The sequence below is a fragment of the Micromys minutus genome (genome assembly GCF_963924665.1).
Source record: "Micromys minutus genome assembly, chromosome: 31".
NCBI lineage: Eukaryota > Metazoa > Chordata > Mammalia > Rodentia > Muridae > Micromys > Micromys minutus.
Window position 1 is genome coordinate 10,084,802 of NC_137966.1, and position 14,645 is coordinate 10,099,446.

The 14,645-nt window shown below is 47.7% G+C and overlaps 1 protein-coding gene across 1 annotated transcript in view; it reads right to left on the bottom strand.

Moving 5' to 3' along the window:
• The window catches only part of SLIT3 (slit guidance ligand 3), a 570,747-nt gene that overhangs the window by 452,097 nt on the left and 104,005 nt on the right, over window positions 1-14,645 (bottom strand). The window contains exon 4 of the mRNA XM_080908093.1: window positions 9,254-9,325. Coding sequence (XP_080764219.1) covers window positions 9,254-9,325 — 72 coding nt within the window. The remainder of the gene's footprint in view (window positions 1-9,253; window positions 9,326-14,645) is intronic.

Below are 14,645 nucleotides of genomic sequence, written 5' to 3' on the forward strand. Positions count from 1 at the left end.
CAGAGAACGTACTGGCTTACAGAGACTTCCCCCAGTCCCTGTGTGAACCAGAAAACAAGTTGTCCTTCCCGTCAACTGTTCAGCATCACCAGCTAAGATGCAGGATCTTTTCCAAAGGCCTCTTTCAGGAAACACCTTGCCCAAAATTTTCCACTTTCTCTAGTGATTTGGCTATTCCTCAGGATTCGCTATCAAAGGGACCACCCCTGTCCAGCACTGTTTGACAAAGGTTTGACTCTGTCCTGTTGGATATTTTCTATCTCCAGAGCCCATGACATGATCTAAGAGTGGCAAATATATCCCTAGAAATCTATCTTAGACACCCCCCCCACATACACACCAGGTAAACCAAGAAAACCCTGTACCTTGCAACCAAAGAAAATCCCTAAATCCACAAACTCACTTGAGCTACCACTCCAAAATGAAGGAGATTCGAAATGTTTTACGCAGCAACCTATAAGAAGCTCATTCTGTGGGATGGCTCACATTCCACCCCGTGGTTTATTCCCCCATATGCCCCTGCCAGTAATATCAACCAGATGTGGCAAAGAAGTCTGTGCAGAATTGTAAAAATTACAAGCATATTCTGCAATTCCAAAGCGCTGTAAACTCACAGTTCGATTTTCTTTGCCTCTTGGGGGGGGGGGGGGGGGGAGATTCAAAACAATTTCCCAGTTGCCAGAATGTGCTCTTGTCTGATAACTTTAGAGAACTTTCTTGTTCACCGGAAGGGCTAAAGGGATTAAAAATGTAAAATCCAACTCCTACCTCTGGTAAGTGGTAGGAAGTCTAGGAAGTCTTACTTACTAACCTATTTGCTAGATTTTTGTCTTTCTAAAATTTTGCATGATGCTGTCTGAAATCTCCGATACAAGCATGTGTTCGTATATGCTTACATAAATGAGCATACATGCTCAAAAGTACTGAATAAACATTTCCCCAATATGGGATTTCCCCCGCCCCCTCTGTCTTTCTCTGTCCCTAAACCCTTTAATGTGTGTCTCAACATGGGAGGTACTTGACAGGGTAGAGAAATAAAGCCAAGAATTTTAAGTTAGAACAGCCTGGGTTTATTCCTTGCGACTAGATGTTTTTTAAGCTTCAGTTTTAACATCTGAGCAATGGGTGCACTGACACAGCCGCTGCAGGATCCTTATGAGGCACTGGAAAGTAGATATGGTGTGTAGCAGAAAGGAAGGACTCAAAGGCTGACAGCGTCTTTTTCTCCTCTAAAACCCATAAAGGAACAGGGGTTATCCTAGATAGGCATTTCCTAAGGTACACCCACGGGGGTCACATCCAACATCCCCTAGCATACCCACTTGTAAAGTCAAATACCCTGGCCCATTTCAGATCTAGCAAGCCAGCTATCCTGGGTGTCCAGGAGTCAGTACTGAAGGGCGTCTTTTCTGTCCAAGGAGAACTAAGGCCAACCCTTGCTATGCAGAATTTAGGGTTCTGGTCCGACAGCCATCTCAGGGCACATTGTTTAAAATTCAGCTTCTCGGGCTCCATTTCAGACCTGTGGAGCCAGAGTCCAACTTCTAATAAGATCCCCAGGAGTTTAGATGCCCTGCCAAGTTCAAGAAGCATTAGTCTACACCAGTGGTTCACAGCCTGGGGGTCGTAACCCCCAAGGATTCTCAAACAACCCTTTCACAGTATCAGATATTTACATAATGACTCATAGCAGTAACAAAATTACAGTTATGAAGTAGGAAGGAAAATAACTTTACGGTCGGGGGTCACCACAACATGAGGAACTGTATTAAAGGGTCAGCCTTAGGAAGGATGAAAGCCACTGGTCCAGACAGCGCTCACTCCTGGTTCTGATACCACGTGGTATAGAAGTTTACAGGACAACTCCAACATCCTTCTTCTGTCCAACTCTAGGGTGAGCTTTTCTATGTTTATCTGCGCAAACCCTTGACAGAGAAAGGGACATCACATTTTCCATGTCTACTCTCCTGGTTCCGGCTTAATTAATACAGAGACCGAGAACAAGGAAAACAGGGGCAGAGAAGAAGCCAGAGTAGAAGTGGGGTCAATATGTACAAAACAGAAGCCCCAGGAGTGACATGGGACCACTGCCATTCACGACCTATCCACACATAGAAGGAGGAGGGGGAGACATGCCTCATGTATCTAGACATTTGACAAACCAGAGAGAAGACCCTACTTCCCACAGTGTGTAGCTTGGAGTCAGTGCAGGGGCAGAGAGGCAGTTGTGAAACTTTCACGACAGTGGTCCCCGAGCTCTGCGTGGCCACATCCTCAAAGAGGATGCAACTCCCACCTCCAAAGCCACAGGTCATGCTAAAGGCCACATCTCATCCAGCCCTCTTTAGACGTGACACTGAACCCCCAGAGCGGCAACAGAGCATGTAAGACCACCCAGGGCTCTGCATTCATGCCTCCAGACAGGAGCCAAAGCCAATGCCTGCAGCGCCCCCATCCCACCACCATCCTGCCGGGTTGGCTTCCCACCATGGTCCTCCTGCTATTTTGCTGCATTAGGTAGGAACCCTGTTGGAAAGCTGGTTAGCATGCTTCTGTTTTCTCTACCGGGTTCTCGCTTTTACAGCACTGTTTCACGGCAGAGTTTTAGAGAGATGCCCACCGCAGATAGCTGTATTGAATGAGAAACTGGAAGATCGTGGTGGCTGTAGAGGGCTTGGTGAGCTGCAGATGTTGATGCTGAGGAGTGGGCTCTAGCCAGTCAGCCAGGCAGGGCTCGGGCTAGCCTCTGAACCACTCCTGGGAGTCAATACTCATTAAGCCAATCCTAAGCAGCTGGCATTTCCCTTACCGGACCACAGTGCAGACAGTCTAACCAGATTGAAATCAAGGCAGCTTGGTTTTGAAATCTGGATTTACTAGTTACTGGCACCGTGACAGGAGAAGCTGCCGCAGAAGCAGCCCAGGGACTCAGATTAGCTCCCCCCCCCCAATACCTCTGTGCTGTTTTCAGCTGCCTGGGGATTAACTTCACAAGCCTCTTTGTGATTCCACTGCTCCAAAGGAGTGACACTGGGTTTAACCTGAGCGGCACGTTTTCAGAGCTGCCAAACAGCTCACTGATCTCAGAGGAGAATAATCAGAGCCCTTGTCACACCATGCAACCGCGTATGGCCACCACTATCTAGTAATGAACAAGGTAGGCATGGATCCAGGACAGGTGACTTGAGCCACCCCGGGTCTGCCCAACCTCCAGGAACAGGGCCAACCCTTCAGCCTGTCCAAAGCTGTCCCATCTGGGCAGATTTTCTCGTAAACACTCTTTCTTTCTTTCATCCTACCCTCTGCTCCTTTGAAAGAATTTCGGACATTATTATGTGCTTAGAATTTAATAGCCATAACGCCTACCCTACCTTGACTGTGTAAAAGCAAAGGCTGGAAGTGCACGCAGGAATGAGAAATTACTAGCTCCCAGGTTCGTCAAACAAACCACTTTCACCCTGTCCTCTGTATGACAGAACCGTGACCAGGGAGGCAAAGTAACACACCTTGGGTCATGTTGCTTGTACGCAACAGAACCAAAAGGAGGAGCTGGATCTTCCCAATCTACATGTATTGCTTATCCAGCCCTCTTCCATGTTGGAGCCTAGACTGTCTCACCCCACAGAGCCCAAAGCACAGCCCAATGCCCTGTTCTATTTGCTTAGCTAACAAGAGTTAACTGTTTTCACCGAGCACCTACCATATGCTGTATCCAATGCTCCCTGGTGTCCATTTGTCCCCACAACACCCCCAGAGACACTGGCTTATTACTATCTCCTTTTCTGATGATGATCTGACACTGAGGGAGGAGGAGCTCAAGACCTGAGCTCTCTCTCCATCACCTCCTCATCTCAGCTCACCAGGAATCCCAGACAGCAGCAGCACAGTTTCGACTCCTGCTAGGATGCAAAGAGCTCAGATTCACTTAGCACCCAGGGCAGAGTCCTTGCTGGCCCTGTGTGGGCTGCAGCAGTGGGTCCCCAAGCCGTGACCCTTACACCTGAGAGCAGACTTGGGGAAAGATATTCAGCACAAGGGCACAGTGAGCAGATGGGGGTCAGTGACCAGCGGAGGCCTGGAAAAAACACTGAGACGTGTGACAGGTCCCTTGTCTTCCTGAGGCGTAACCAAGGAGATCTTCTATTCTCCATAGCTGGCAGGCCAGGCAGTGTGAGAGGGCAGAAAAAAACATTAAGGGCTTAGCAGAGCCACAGGTGTGCCCTGAGATCCCATCTTAGTTCAGGCTTAGTATTGTGATAAAACACCATGGCCTGGGGGTGAGGGGGTAGGGAAGCAAGTTGGAGAGAAAAGGGTTTGTGTGGCTTATACTTCTACAGAACTGTTCACAACAGTAGAAAGAAGTCAGGACAGAAATTCAAACAGCCAGAAGCTGGAGGCAGGAGCTGATGCAGAGGCCATGGAGGGGTGCTGCTTACTGGCTTGCTCCATGTGGCTTGCTCAGCCTTTCTTATAGAATCCATCATCCCATAATGGGCTGGATCCTCCTCCATCAATACTAATTAAGAAAATGCCCTATAGCTGGATCTTTGGAGGCATTTTCTCAGTTGGGGGGTCCCTCCTTTCAAGTAATGAGCGCGTGTTGGGTTGACATAAAACTATTCCATGGCTCTCTCTCTTTCTCTCTGACACCCTCACTATGAGGCTGTGTTCTCCGGTGTGCTCCAAAGGTGGTTCACCGTAGATCCGAAGGCCTTTCCATGAAAACTGAGCTGACGGGGCCTTTCTGTTTTTAAGTTGATGATGTCGATCTGTTGCTACAGGAATGGAAAGTTAGAGCATCCCTGACTTTTCGGGTTTAGAAGCAGATTTGTCATTGGCTTGTCTGTTAAGACTGGCGTGAAGATTCGAACTGGACACAGGGAGGGGCTATGCACTCAGCAGAGGCTGCAGCTCATTGTAACGGAATTTATGGAGAAGGACTTTGACCTCTCTGGGCCTTACTTGCCCATGAAGCAGGAATAGTGACGGCTTTGGGAACAAGCTCACGGGAATGGAGAGAACCATGTCGGGAGAGCTCGTCCATCCCCTCTGCTTTGCTGCACTCCCACAGAGCAACAGTAACCATGGTACAAACCCCAGCACCTACCCAGCAGAGCCGTCGGGACGACCAAATGCACTCAGTTAACACACTTGCAACGGCACCTGGTACTCAGTGCCTGCTGGTGCCGTTTCCATACAGCGTTATTACACGGAACCGAAACACTCATTCAAGATGCCGTGCAAAATGGATGTGAGATAAACTTGTTGGCCCCTACGGCTAACGACACGCATCTCTTCCTGTGCCTTCTCCTAAGATCACCTTCTATGGAAGACCTACTGTCCAAACAAGTGGGGTGAACACGTGACTACACTTTGATCATGCGTCCATGCTTGGTTGATCAGAGGACACTGTCACCGTAGCAGCGATTCTCTGCTTAGACAACCCTGTGAGCGAGTTAAGGAGCCACATTCGGTCCTTTTCTACCAGACTGCTCAGAGTTTCCAGGGGCTGACAAGTTAGCGCATCGTGAGTTTTCTGCTGTTCCAAGGAACCCTTACGACGTCACCTGGGCCCTGCCTCCAGTTGTTCCCAAAGTCTTTACTACCACTGGGCCCTTCTCAGTTACAGGAACTGATAGATTTCCTCTTTGGGACCAGTTGGCTCCAGTCATTTCTGGTCCTCATTAGTCAGAAGTATTACTAACGGAGCATATGCCGTCAACAGTTACCACTTCCCCTTTTTACCTCCAAGTCAAAATATTTCTTCTTATTCCGCCACTGCCTTTCTAAGAGATCCATGCTGTGGTTGGAATGTGAACTGCCCTCCGTAGGCAGACTTTTAAACACAAATTTTAGCCTCAACTGTGATGATGCATCAGAAGGGCTAAGGAACCTTTAGTGGGTGGAGCTTCTCTAGAGGAAGGGGGTCACGGGTGTGGGTCAGGAGGTGAGGTTTTTATAGCCTAATCCCCTTTCTTAACCACTGTCTACTTCTGAGCTATGGATGAAATGGAGCCCACAGCCTCCTCTTCTTGTCACCAAACCTTTCCGGTCCTGGCAGACTGTATCCCTTTAAACTGTAAGTCAAACTAAAATCTTTCTTCCCTTAGGTGGTTTCTTGTCAGGTAGTCAGTCGTAGCGACAAGAAAGGGTAACCCGCTTTAAAAGAATTCCTTAATTCCTTGAAGTTGGGAGGAGGAGGAGGATCTGGGAGCAGTTTAAGGGGACGAGTTGGGGCTGGATGTGATCAAATACATTATGAGGCATGCGTGAAATTCTCAAAGAATTTATAAAAATATCCTCTGGATGAACACTGGCTGTGAAGAAGTTTGGCTCTATAAGGAACAGTAAGAGCAGTGCCCAGAAGTGCTGCCTCAGACCAGTCAGCTGCAGGACCCGCACCCAGTCTGCCTCCCCAGGGAACTGGCTGGCTGTGTCTCCTGAGAGGAGGGGTTCTGTTCCAGCAGAGCTGGTGGCATATGTATACACACACCCATGATTGCATTTATTGATTTTCTAATTTGTACCCTGCTTACTTCCAAAAAGCCCCGGAGTGGCTGACAAAATAAGACAAAGACATAATGGAGTCATTAAGGGAAAAAAAAAAAATCAAAGATCAAGCCCAAAGAGAAAAGGCAAGGGCTGATTATCGCTTCGACCTGGGTTAATATAGTTGCTTTGATTTTAAAAATGTATATATACTTTTATTTCTGCTCTCTGGCAGTCAGTCAGAATGTGTCAGGATTGGGCATAGGGAGAGCTAAGAATTCTTCCAGTCTTCGGCTCTGACCTCAGAGAAAATGGCTAGGTTATCATAGGCAACCAAAGAAAGCATACTGGATGGATGGACGAACAGATGGACGGATCGTGGATAAAAGACTCAAACCTCTCTGAGATCACTGTTTGAATCCTTCGGCCCATACCATTCTGGTATTCACCTGCTCAGCCATCACTGTCTGAGCACCTATCTGTGCCAATCTTTGTGTCTGGCCAAAGACTTGCAGAGAGACGATCAGCAAATGAGCTGAATGTTATTCCTGCCTTTGCAGCTGCAGCTCTCTGGCTTGAGGCAGAAGCTTGGTATGGGTTTTACCTCAATGCTCACCGCACGTGTGATCCCTCCCCAACCCTGCTTCTGGAGCTGAGACTGGAAAAGAGGAGAGCTATAGAGGGAGTCATAGTTTTATGGTCCTTCCAGTTTCTGGTGCTCTCAAGCCTAGAATGCAAATGTTACGCTATCGTCTGACTCTGGGTCTCCACAGTTCTCCTGACAGGCTGGGAGAAGGGAGGAGAGGCAGCCTTGCCTACCGAGAACATAACCCAGTGCTTTCCAGCTCCTGGGCCCTACGGCTAGCATCCCAGACACTGGCTAGCAACACCTGATGCCTCTCTGTCTGGCTCAGGACTGCTGGCACAAGATGGGCATGGCCTGGGGGTTTTAGGGAGACATCTGTGAAGAGGAAAGCAGCCCAGCTGACACTTAAAGCAATCAGGTCCTCAGATCCCAATTCCACTCCCTCAAAGCCACCAGCAGCTGCAGGGGCCAGACTCTTCTTCCACACTGAATCTGTTTTTGAGATGAGCAGCATATGCCTACAGTGCTTGGTAAAGGTGGGACGACAGGGTCAATGATGTCCAGAGGTGAGGGGGACACATGGCTACTCGGGGAGCACTGGATGAGTACCTGCTAGGTCCTCCTCTGTGGGGTACAACATCCAGACAGGAAATTCTAGTTAAGGAATCCTTCCGCTGAGCACGCACAAGCCTTTCTGGTCAGCATTTCTTAACACATAAAATACAACCATCTACACAGCATTTCTATTCTGTTAAGAGCAACAAGTATAAAGAATGACTAAAGTACGGGGGAGTTGTGCACAACTATTCAGATACAAACATCTCCCAGAGCGGCCAAGGATTCAGTTATCTATTGGAGTCTGGGGGGGGGGGGTCAAAGGCTGCAAGGATATGAAGCAATGCACACAGGAAGGGGGATGTTAAAAACCAGGTTCACCTGTTGGAGAATCCATGGCTTGTGGGGTTCTGTTAGGCAAGGGGACTGCACATTTCCTCCAGCCAAGGGCCCATCCAGGTGGATAAAGATTGGACGAATGGTAAGGGAGGTAATTTCCTGTTTTACATGCAAACTAGGTGAACAAGAAAACCAAAGACACTGCAAGAAGAGACTGGGATGAACTACCGGTGTGTCCTGCGAAAAGCAAACAGGGCCTACTGAAGACCACACACCCAGGCCCATTGTTCTTGTCCTTTGAAAACACATTTACACGCATGGTGCATGCCTGTGTGTATGCGCACGCATGTGTGTACGTGTGTTTATACCCACACATATACATAAATATGTATCCGCTAATTCGGGGCTTAAGTTCACACAGTGACATGTGTTTTCTATTTTCCAGTTTATTCCAGTCTTCGTGCACTGTTTGATTGCATAAGCAGGCATTAAACCCAGCCATGGAGAAGGAGACTAGTGGTCATAACAGGAGAGCCTCCCCAGTAATGTTAGCCTCTTCTAGTCAGGCTAGAAACCCGAGCCCCCCCCCCCCCCTGCTTGTCAGACACTGTGCTGTTGCTTTCAGAGGACCCCTTGGGCATTCACCTGTTATCAGCTGCTAGAGGGACTTCAAGTTCACTGTCAATAAATGGTACTTGCAAAGATCACCCATAATCCACAAGTCACAGTCTCTGCCACAGTCTGTACCTCTGGCCCCCAAGCTTTTAGGCTGCCACAGTGAATATATATATATATATACACATATATATCCAGAAGTATGGCTACCCAAACCTTTCCGACAAATAATGTGAAAATAACCGTTTTAAAAAATAAATGTATTTACATCAAACCATAGACCTGAAGACCCAGAGTTCTTGAACTGCCAATGGCAAGAAGTGAGCACCAAATAACAAGGCAGTGAACTTAGTCCAGAGAGATACCAAGAATGCACACAGGCATCTTCCAACAAATAAGGTCCCCACGCAGGGAATTTCCATGTGGTAAGTTCAGGCCCAATGGACAAGTCACCTCCTTCTTTGTAAGGGTAAAAACCAGCCACGACCATACATTGTTAGTTTTCACTGGTCAATCGAGTTCTGACATATGGAACGAGAGTCAGGTTTTGCCCCCCCCCCCTGCCGACCCAGCTCCATATGGCACGAAAGCTATAGACGGTAATAACCACAATGTCCATGAGACCAAAGCCAGGCAAGATACAAGAGAATACGAGTGAACGCTACTCACAGTCTGGTGAGCTTCAGCGTGCTCTGGAAAAGTAATTCTGGAAGGACCTGGAGCTTGTTCTTGTTCAGACGTCTGGTGAGGAAAGGATGAATGAGAAGATGTCAATGGGGTGACATGTGTGTGGAGAATATACACAGACATTGCTTTGATCAACCAGTCCATCCCCCAGGCATTGAGAGACTCTCTAGATCCTTCAGGAGGCACACAGACCATTATAACAGAGTTTACAGTCCGGCTGGAAACAGCAACGCCTCTCAGTCAAACCTAGCCCATTGGCTGCACCTCCTCTCCTTGGTCATAAGTCTAGGACAGACATCATTCATTGGTGACAACTTTCTTTCCCATGGACCCCAGATAACACTTTTGGGCTTTTCATGGCATAAATTAAATATCAGAGAAAATGTTTCAAGTCTTAAATAATGGCGGAGATCAGAGCAGATGGCAGTTGCCATAGGAACAGAAAAGAGGGCAAGTCAGATCATTATGGGTTGAAGGATCCAAAAACCAATCTCTGTCATGGTGGCTCTTGGGATCACAGCAGGGCTGCCTCGTGACATTCATGGGGTCCTCGGCCCTTTGGCTTTTATGGGATGCTTTGTCCATGAGAAATTTTTACATATCCTATCTGTGCAAGTATAAAAATAAGTATACTATAAATCTATTGAAAGCATTCGCTTCAACCTAAAAGTTTATTTTCTTCTGAGCTAAAAGCATTTAAGACATATTTATGGGCCGCATCAGTGTGGTGGGTTTTTCTCCCTGCAACTAATAGAGAATCTTGTCACAAATAGGTGTCTAAACTCTGGGCACAAAGTATGGCTTGCAGTAAAATTCAGTCCTGTAGAGAGATAGATCATGCTAGGCAGTTACCAAGAGAGATGTTATGGTCTGGATCTGCACTGTCCTGCAAAGGTTCATGCTTGGTTCTCCAGTGTTGATACCATTTGGAGATTCTGTGTAATGTTTAGGGCGCGGTCTAGCTGGTAGAAATATATCAACAGGAAAGGGCCTTTGAAGGTTCCAATATTCTTTGGCCTTCTGGTCTACCACAATACACATAACGTTCATCATACATTCCGTCCTCCATCAAGTGAGCTTCTCCTCCTTACCTTTCCTGAAATGATGAACTGAAACTCTCTGAAAGAGAGAGCCAAATTAAAAAAAAAAAAAATCATAATCTTTTTTACCTATGTCAGGGATTGTGGTCTCGGTTACTTAAAACTCAGTAACAAAACAGTCCAAGTTTCTTCTGAGTGTGGCTGAGACTAAGTGTTCATAGAAAGGACCAAGGGACACCAAGCCCCTGTTGTGATGTTGATGAGGGATATGTTCTTGAGGTAAGAGTGGCCTGTTCCTAGCTAGCCCCATGCTCTTCTGCACTGCATCTATTCATAGGTAAAAAGCAGTTACCTGGAACAATTGTTACCCATGTTAGAGCTAAACAAACTGAGAAGAAAACCAGGATTTGTACCCAACTTCTCTGAAATGAACTCGAAGCCTGCACCTTCCTCTACATGTACTCCAAGAACACCGGGAATCGGGGAAGGGAGACTTGCCTACTATATCTTCAGTAGAACCAGGGACTCAGAGGAGGTCAGAAAGGGCCAAGCGTGAGACAGAAAAGCATTACGATGTCTCCCAATAGATGCGATGTCTCCTAATAAGCACCTTTCTCAGAGCATGCAACTCAGCCCAGACAAGTTCTGTGCCACATGGGGTGGGGTGACAGATGATGCTCTGGAAACTTCTGATCAGAGGGAGGAGGGGACAGAAAGGCTGGAAGTAAGACAGGAAGTGCTCCAACCCACTGCCCACCTCCATGATGGTATGACTCCAATACTTATCTTACTTCTGATTGTTTAAAAAGGATGGGGAAAAAAATCATACAACAGGAAAATAGCTGTCTTCTCCATTTTTAAGCACACGGTTTGGAGGTATGGGGCACCATCATGTGGACTATATTCTCTTGGCTATCCATTAAACAACCTCCCGAGTTTTCCTTCTAACAGCCCCAGGAGATGCCAGTCTACATTCAGTATCCATTCAATGCTTTCTGATTACTTTAAAAAAAATCACTTTTGGTATCTTGTTTGCACACTCTTAGCATGAAACTGGAGGGCTCAAGGCAGGGCAAACAAGTCCCCTGCTTAGAGCAGTTCCTATGTGGTCAACGATAAGTCCCTTCATGGCACACAGAAGTCACTGGTCCCAGAGAAGGCATAATATTAGGACTGAAGCTAACCACTGCTAGGTTTAGGTTTGGCTGGATTATATTCTCGCCGTAAAGCTAAGGAGACGTCACTGAACCCTTTGACCCTCGGTTTTCCAAATACAAATGACTCTACCCCTCTGGTTCCAGGAAAACCTGGTCTAGAACATGTGGAATACTGTCACACGGAAGCCCTGTCACATGGAAGCTAAAGATGGCTGCTCCCGCCCTCTGCTCTGCATACCAAGCACTGTGGAAGCTACCCTGGCAGTCTCTGGAAGTAGAGCTTAAGGCCTGGCCTGTTATTGTCCTCTTGCCTCTTACATAATAGCTTCGAAAGCCAAGGATCCAGGCCAGACTGAGGCCACAGCATCGCTCAGGGGTGTAGTAGCAGGATCTGATCATAACTAGCTTCCAGTCCTGAACCAGGACACTCCAAACCTTCACAGAATGAATGTGCCCTATACAGTGGCTACTTCTCCCACCCTACCCAGACACTGATCTGCCCTGAACACAGTGCCCTTCCTGAAAAGGACTCTCTTGGTGGCCCTTTGGGCAAGAACTGAGTCTCTCTTTGGGTCTGTCTGAAACCACCCTTGTCATTGTAATTGCACAATGTAAGTCTGGTAAGGATTCCGTTCAGACACCCAACTCTCCGTCTAGGCAAAGCCCCTAGAGTCTAACCTACTGCCTGTTACAGTGTTGGGCAGGGGATTTCGTGTGCTAACAGCCTAGACTTGCAGCTAAAAATAAAGCCAGCCTAGCTCCGAGGCTCCCAGAGAGGAAGAAATACTTTTCATTTCTTTACCAGTATTTATGGCTGGACAAAAATAAAAACACAACCAAATTTAGCCATTTGTGTTTTGCCGGCTTCTTCTCAAGCCCTGAATGAGAATTCCTGGTGGCCGGGCTGGGTTTTGATTTCAGTAGCCCCAGGGCCTTTCCATCGCTGAATGGCTGGGTCACATGCCAGTTCTCTATATCAGGAGCTTAATCTTATATTTCCAGATCCCTCTAAGACTTACTCTCTTTTCCTCGGTGAAACAACTGGACAAGGGTCTTCTGCTTGTGCTCCCTGTGGGAGCACGGGAGCACTAGTCTGTCAAACTTCAAGCAAGGAGGCCAGTTAGCTGAGTTGAGTATGGAGAGAAACAAGCCGTTCTCCTGAAAGTTGTACATGCCGATAGTTGGTTTTGGTGCTTGGATGCCACCTGCTTTGATGTGACTCTGGCCTTGGAGGTGGCTCTCTCTGGCCACAGTTCAAGTTAGAATGAACAGAGGCCTGCACGTAGAGCCGAGCCGAGTGGACCAGGGTGAGATAAGCATTATTGAATTCAGCAGGAGGCAGGCCGGGTTAAGCTAGGAGAGGGCACACACGTGTGGCCCCTTTTCTTCTATGAGCTGAAGCACCTTAGAGCTTTCCTCTGGATCAAGGTCAAGAGCCTACGGGTTGCTGAGCTGCCCTACTAATTTTTCCACTCCAACTGTGAGGCTTTAAGAAACACAGCCTTGCCTTTGCAAAGGGGTGGTTGAAAAGCTTGCATGTAGCCATGCGCAAAACATACGTTCAGGTGCTTTGACCACTGTTGGACTGATCCATTTCAGTCAACCACATAGCCATTCGTCTATCTGCCCGTTAAACTCTGGTCATTCATCCGTTGTCCCTCCACCTTCCCATCTCTCCAGCTTTCTTTCTTTTCTTTTTTTAAATAAAAGCCTGAAAAGACGAGGGAGATGCAATCTCTTCTTTAAGACCTGCGTACGTGGCTGGGGAAGACAGACGTGAAGTATAAAATTGCACCATGATCTTGTAAGCATCGGGGTGGCAGGGACTCGGAGAAGGGGCGGCCAGGTAGTCCTAGCTAAACAAAGTGCCCCAAAGAAAGAGAGTTTGCGTTCCAACTGGAAGGACGAGTGGGGCTCTACGGGAGCCACAGACAAAGAAGTCTCAGTTTAGAGTGCATGCACTCCCGTGGATGGCAGAGTCTGTAGGCTGTGTCGGGGGAGCGGAGTTGTACTGCCTTTGTGAGGAAGTTGGGAGTGGCCTCTATGAAAAATGATAAGCAACAGAGAGAGCACCATCAAGGAAGCGGTCATCTGGTTAGAATTTGAGGGAGTCCTCTCTGGTGACAGTAGTGACACTGGAGTTAAGAAGGACAGTTGAGAGGGCTCTTGGGTAATCGGTGTGGGTTTCATTAGTGATGATCAAGCACCGATGCGGAGAGACACACCAGGTGTAACCGGTAGGGTTGTGAATGGACGCCCGTGAGGACTGAGGGCTTGGTGCAATGGCGGTAGTAAAAGCACCCCCCCCGTCAAGATTGGGTATCAGTCAAAATCAGCGGTCATCGATGAGCAAGCAGAAGAGAAAAGGGAGGGGCAGGGTACAGGAGGGAAATGTGCTACCGTTTAGAACTTCTTTATCACTGAGATCTCCCAAACACTTATTATCCACTTAAACCTAGTACTAACACTAATAAAAAAAAACCCACAAGTCCTTTTCTGTTTGAAACATTCTTCTCCCATTAGATTCATAGAAGGCCAACACTCTTACCATCCCTGAAGAAAAGACAATGGTGATCAAAGAAGGATCAGGCACCTGCCCATAGCCAAACAGCCAACCTGATGATGTGGGACCTGCAGATGCCCGATACTACACCTGTAGCTAATAATGGTGGCAGTAAAAGCCCTTCATTACACACCGATGCTTAATATCTGAGTCTCGTCTTTCTATAATGGGAAATATATGGCTAACACGGTCTGTGTCCTACAGAGAGGGACATCATAGCGCCAGGCTCCTCAGCGTAAAGCCCTCCTTTACGAAGGGCTTGTTCAGTTTGATGCACAAACCAAAAGGCAGGAGTGGCCACTTGGGGGAGTCTGGAGAAGCAGATGCTCCCTGGGATAGATATGGGGAACACCTTGAGTGAAGAAAAGGCTCCCAGAGCCCCTGATTCCTCGGTGCAGATACAGGCTAACCAATTTGCCTCACTGGGGGAAAGGACTGGCTTGGGAACCTCTAGGACCACCCATATACCATCAGGCCCCATTCTTTACATACAGAGCTGTGGAATGTCCAGGTGTCTTGGGCTAGACCCTGGAGGGATCAAACCAGTGTGTGTTGACCCGAAAAGGTCACCAAGGTCACCGGGGCTGCTTGCGTTAGTCACGAGCAGCCTGTGT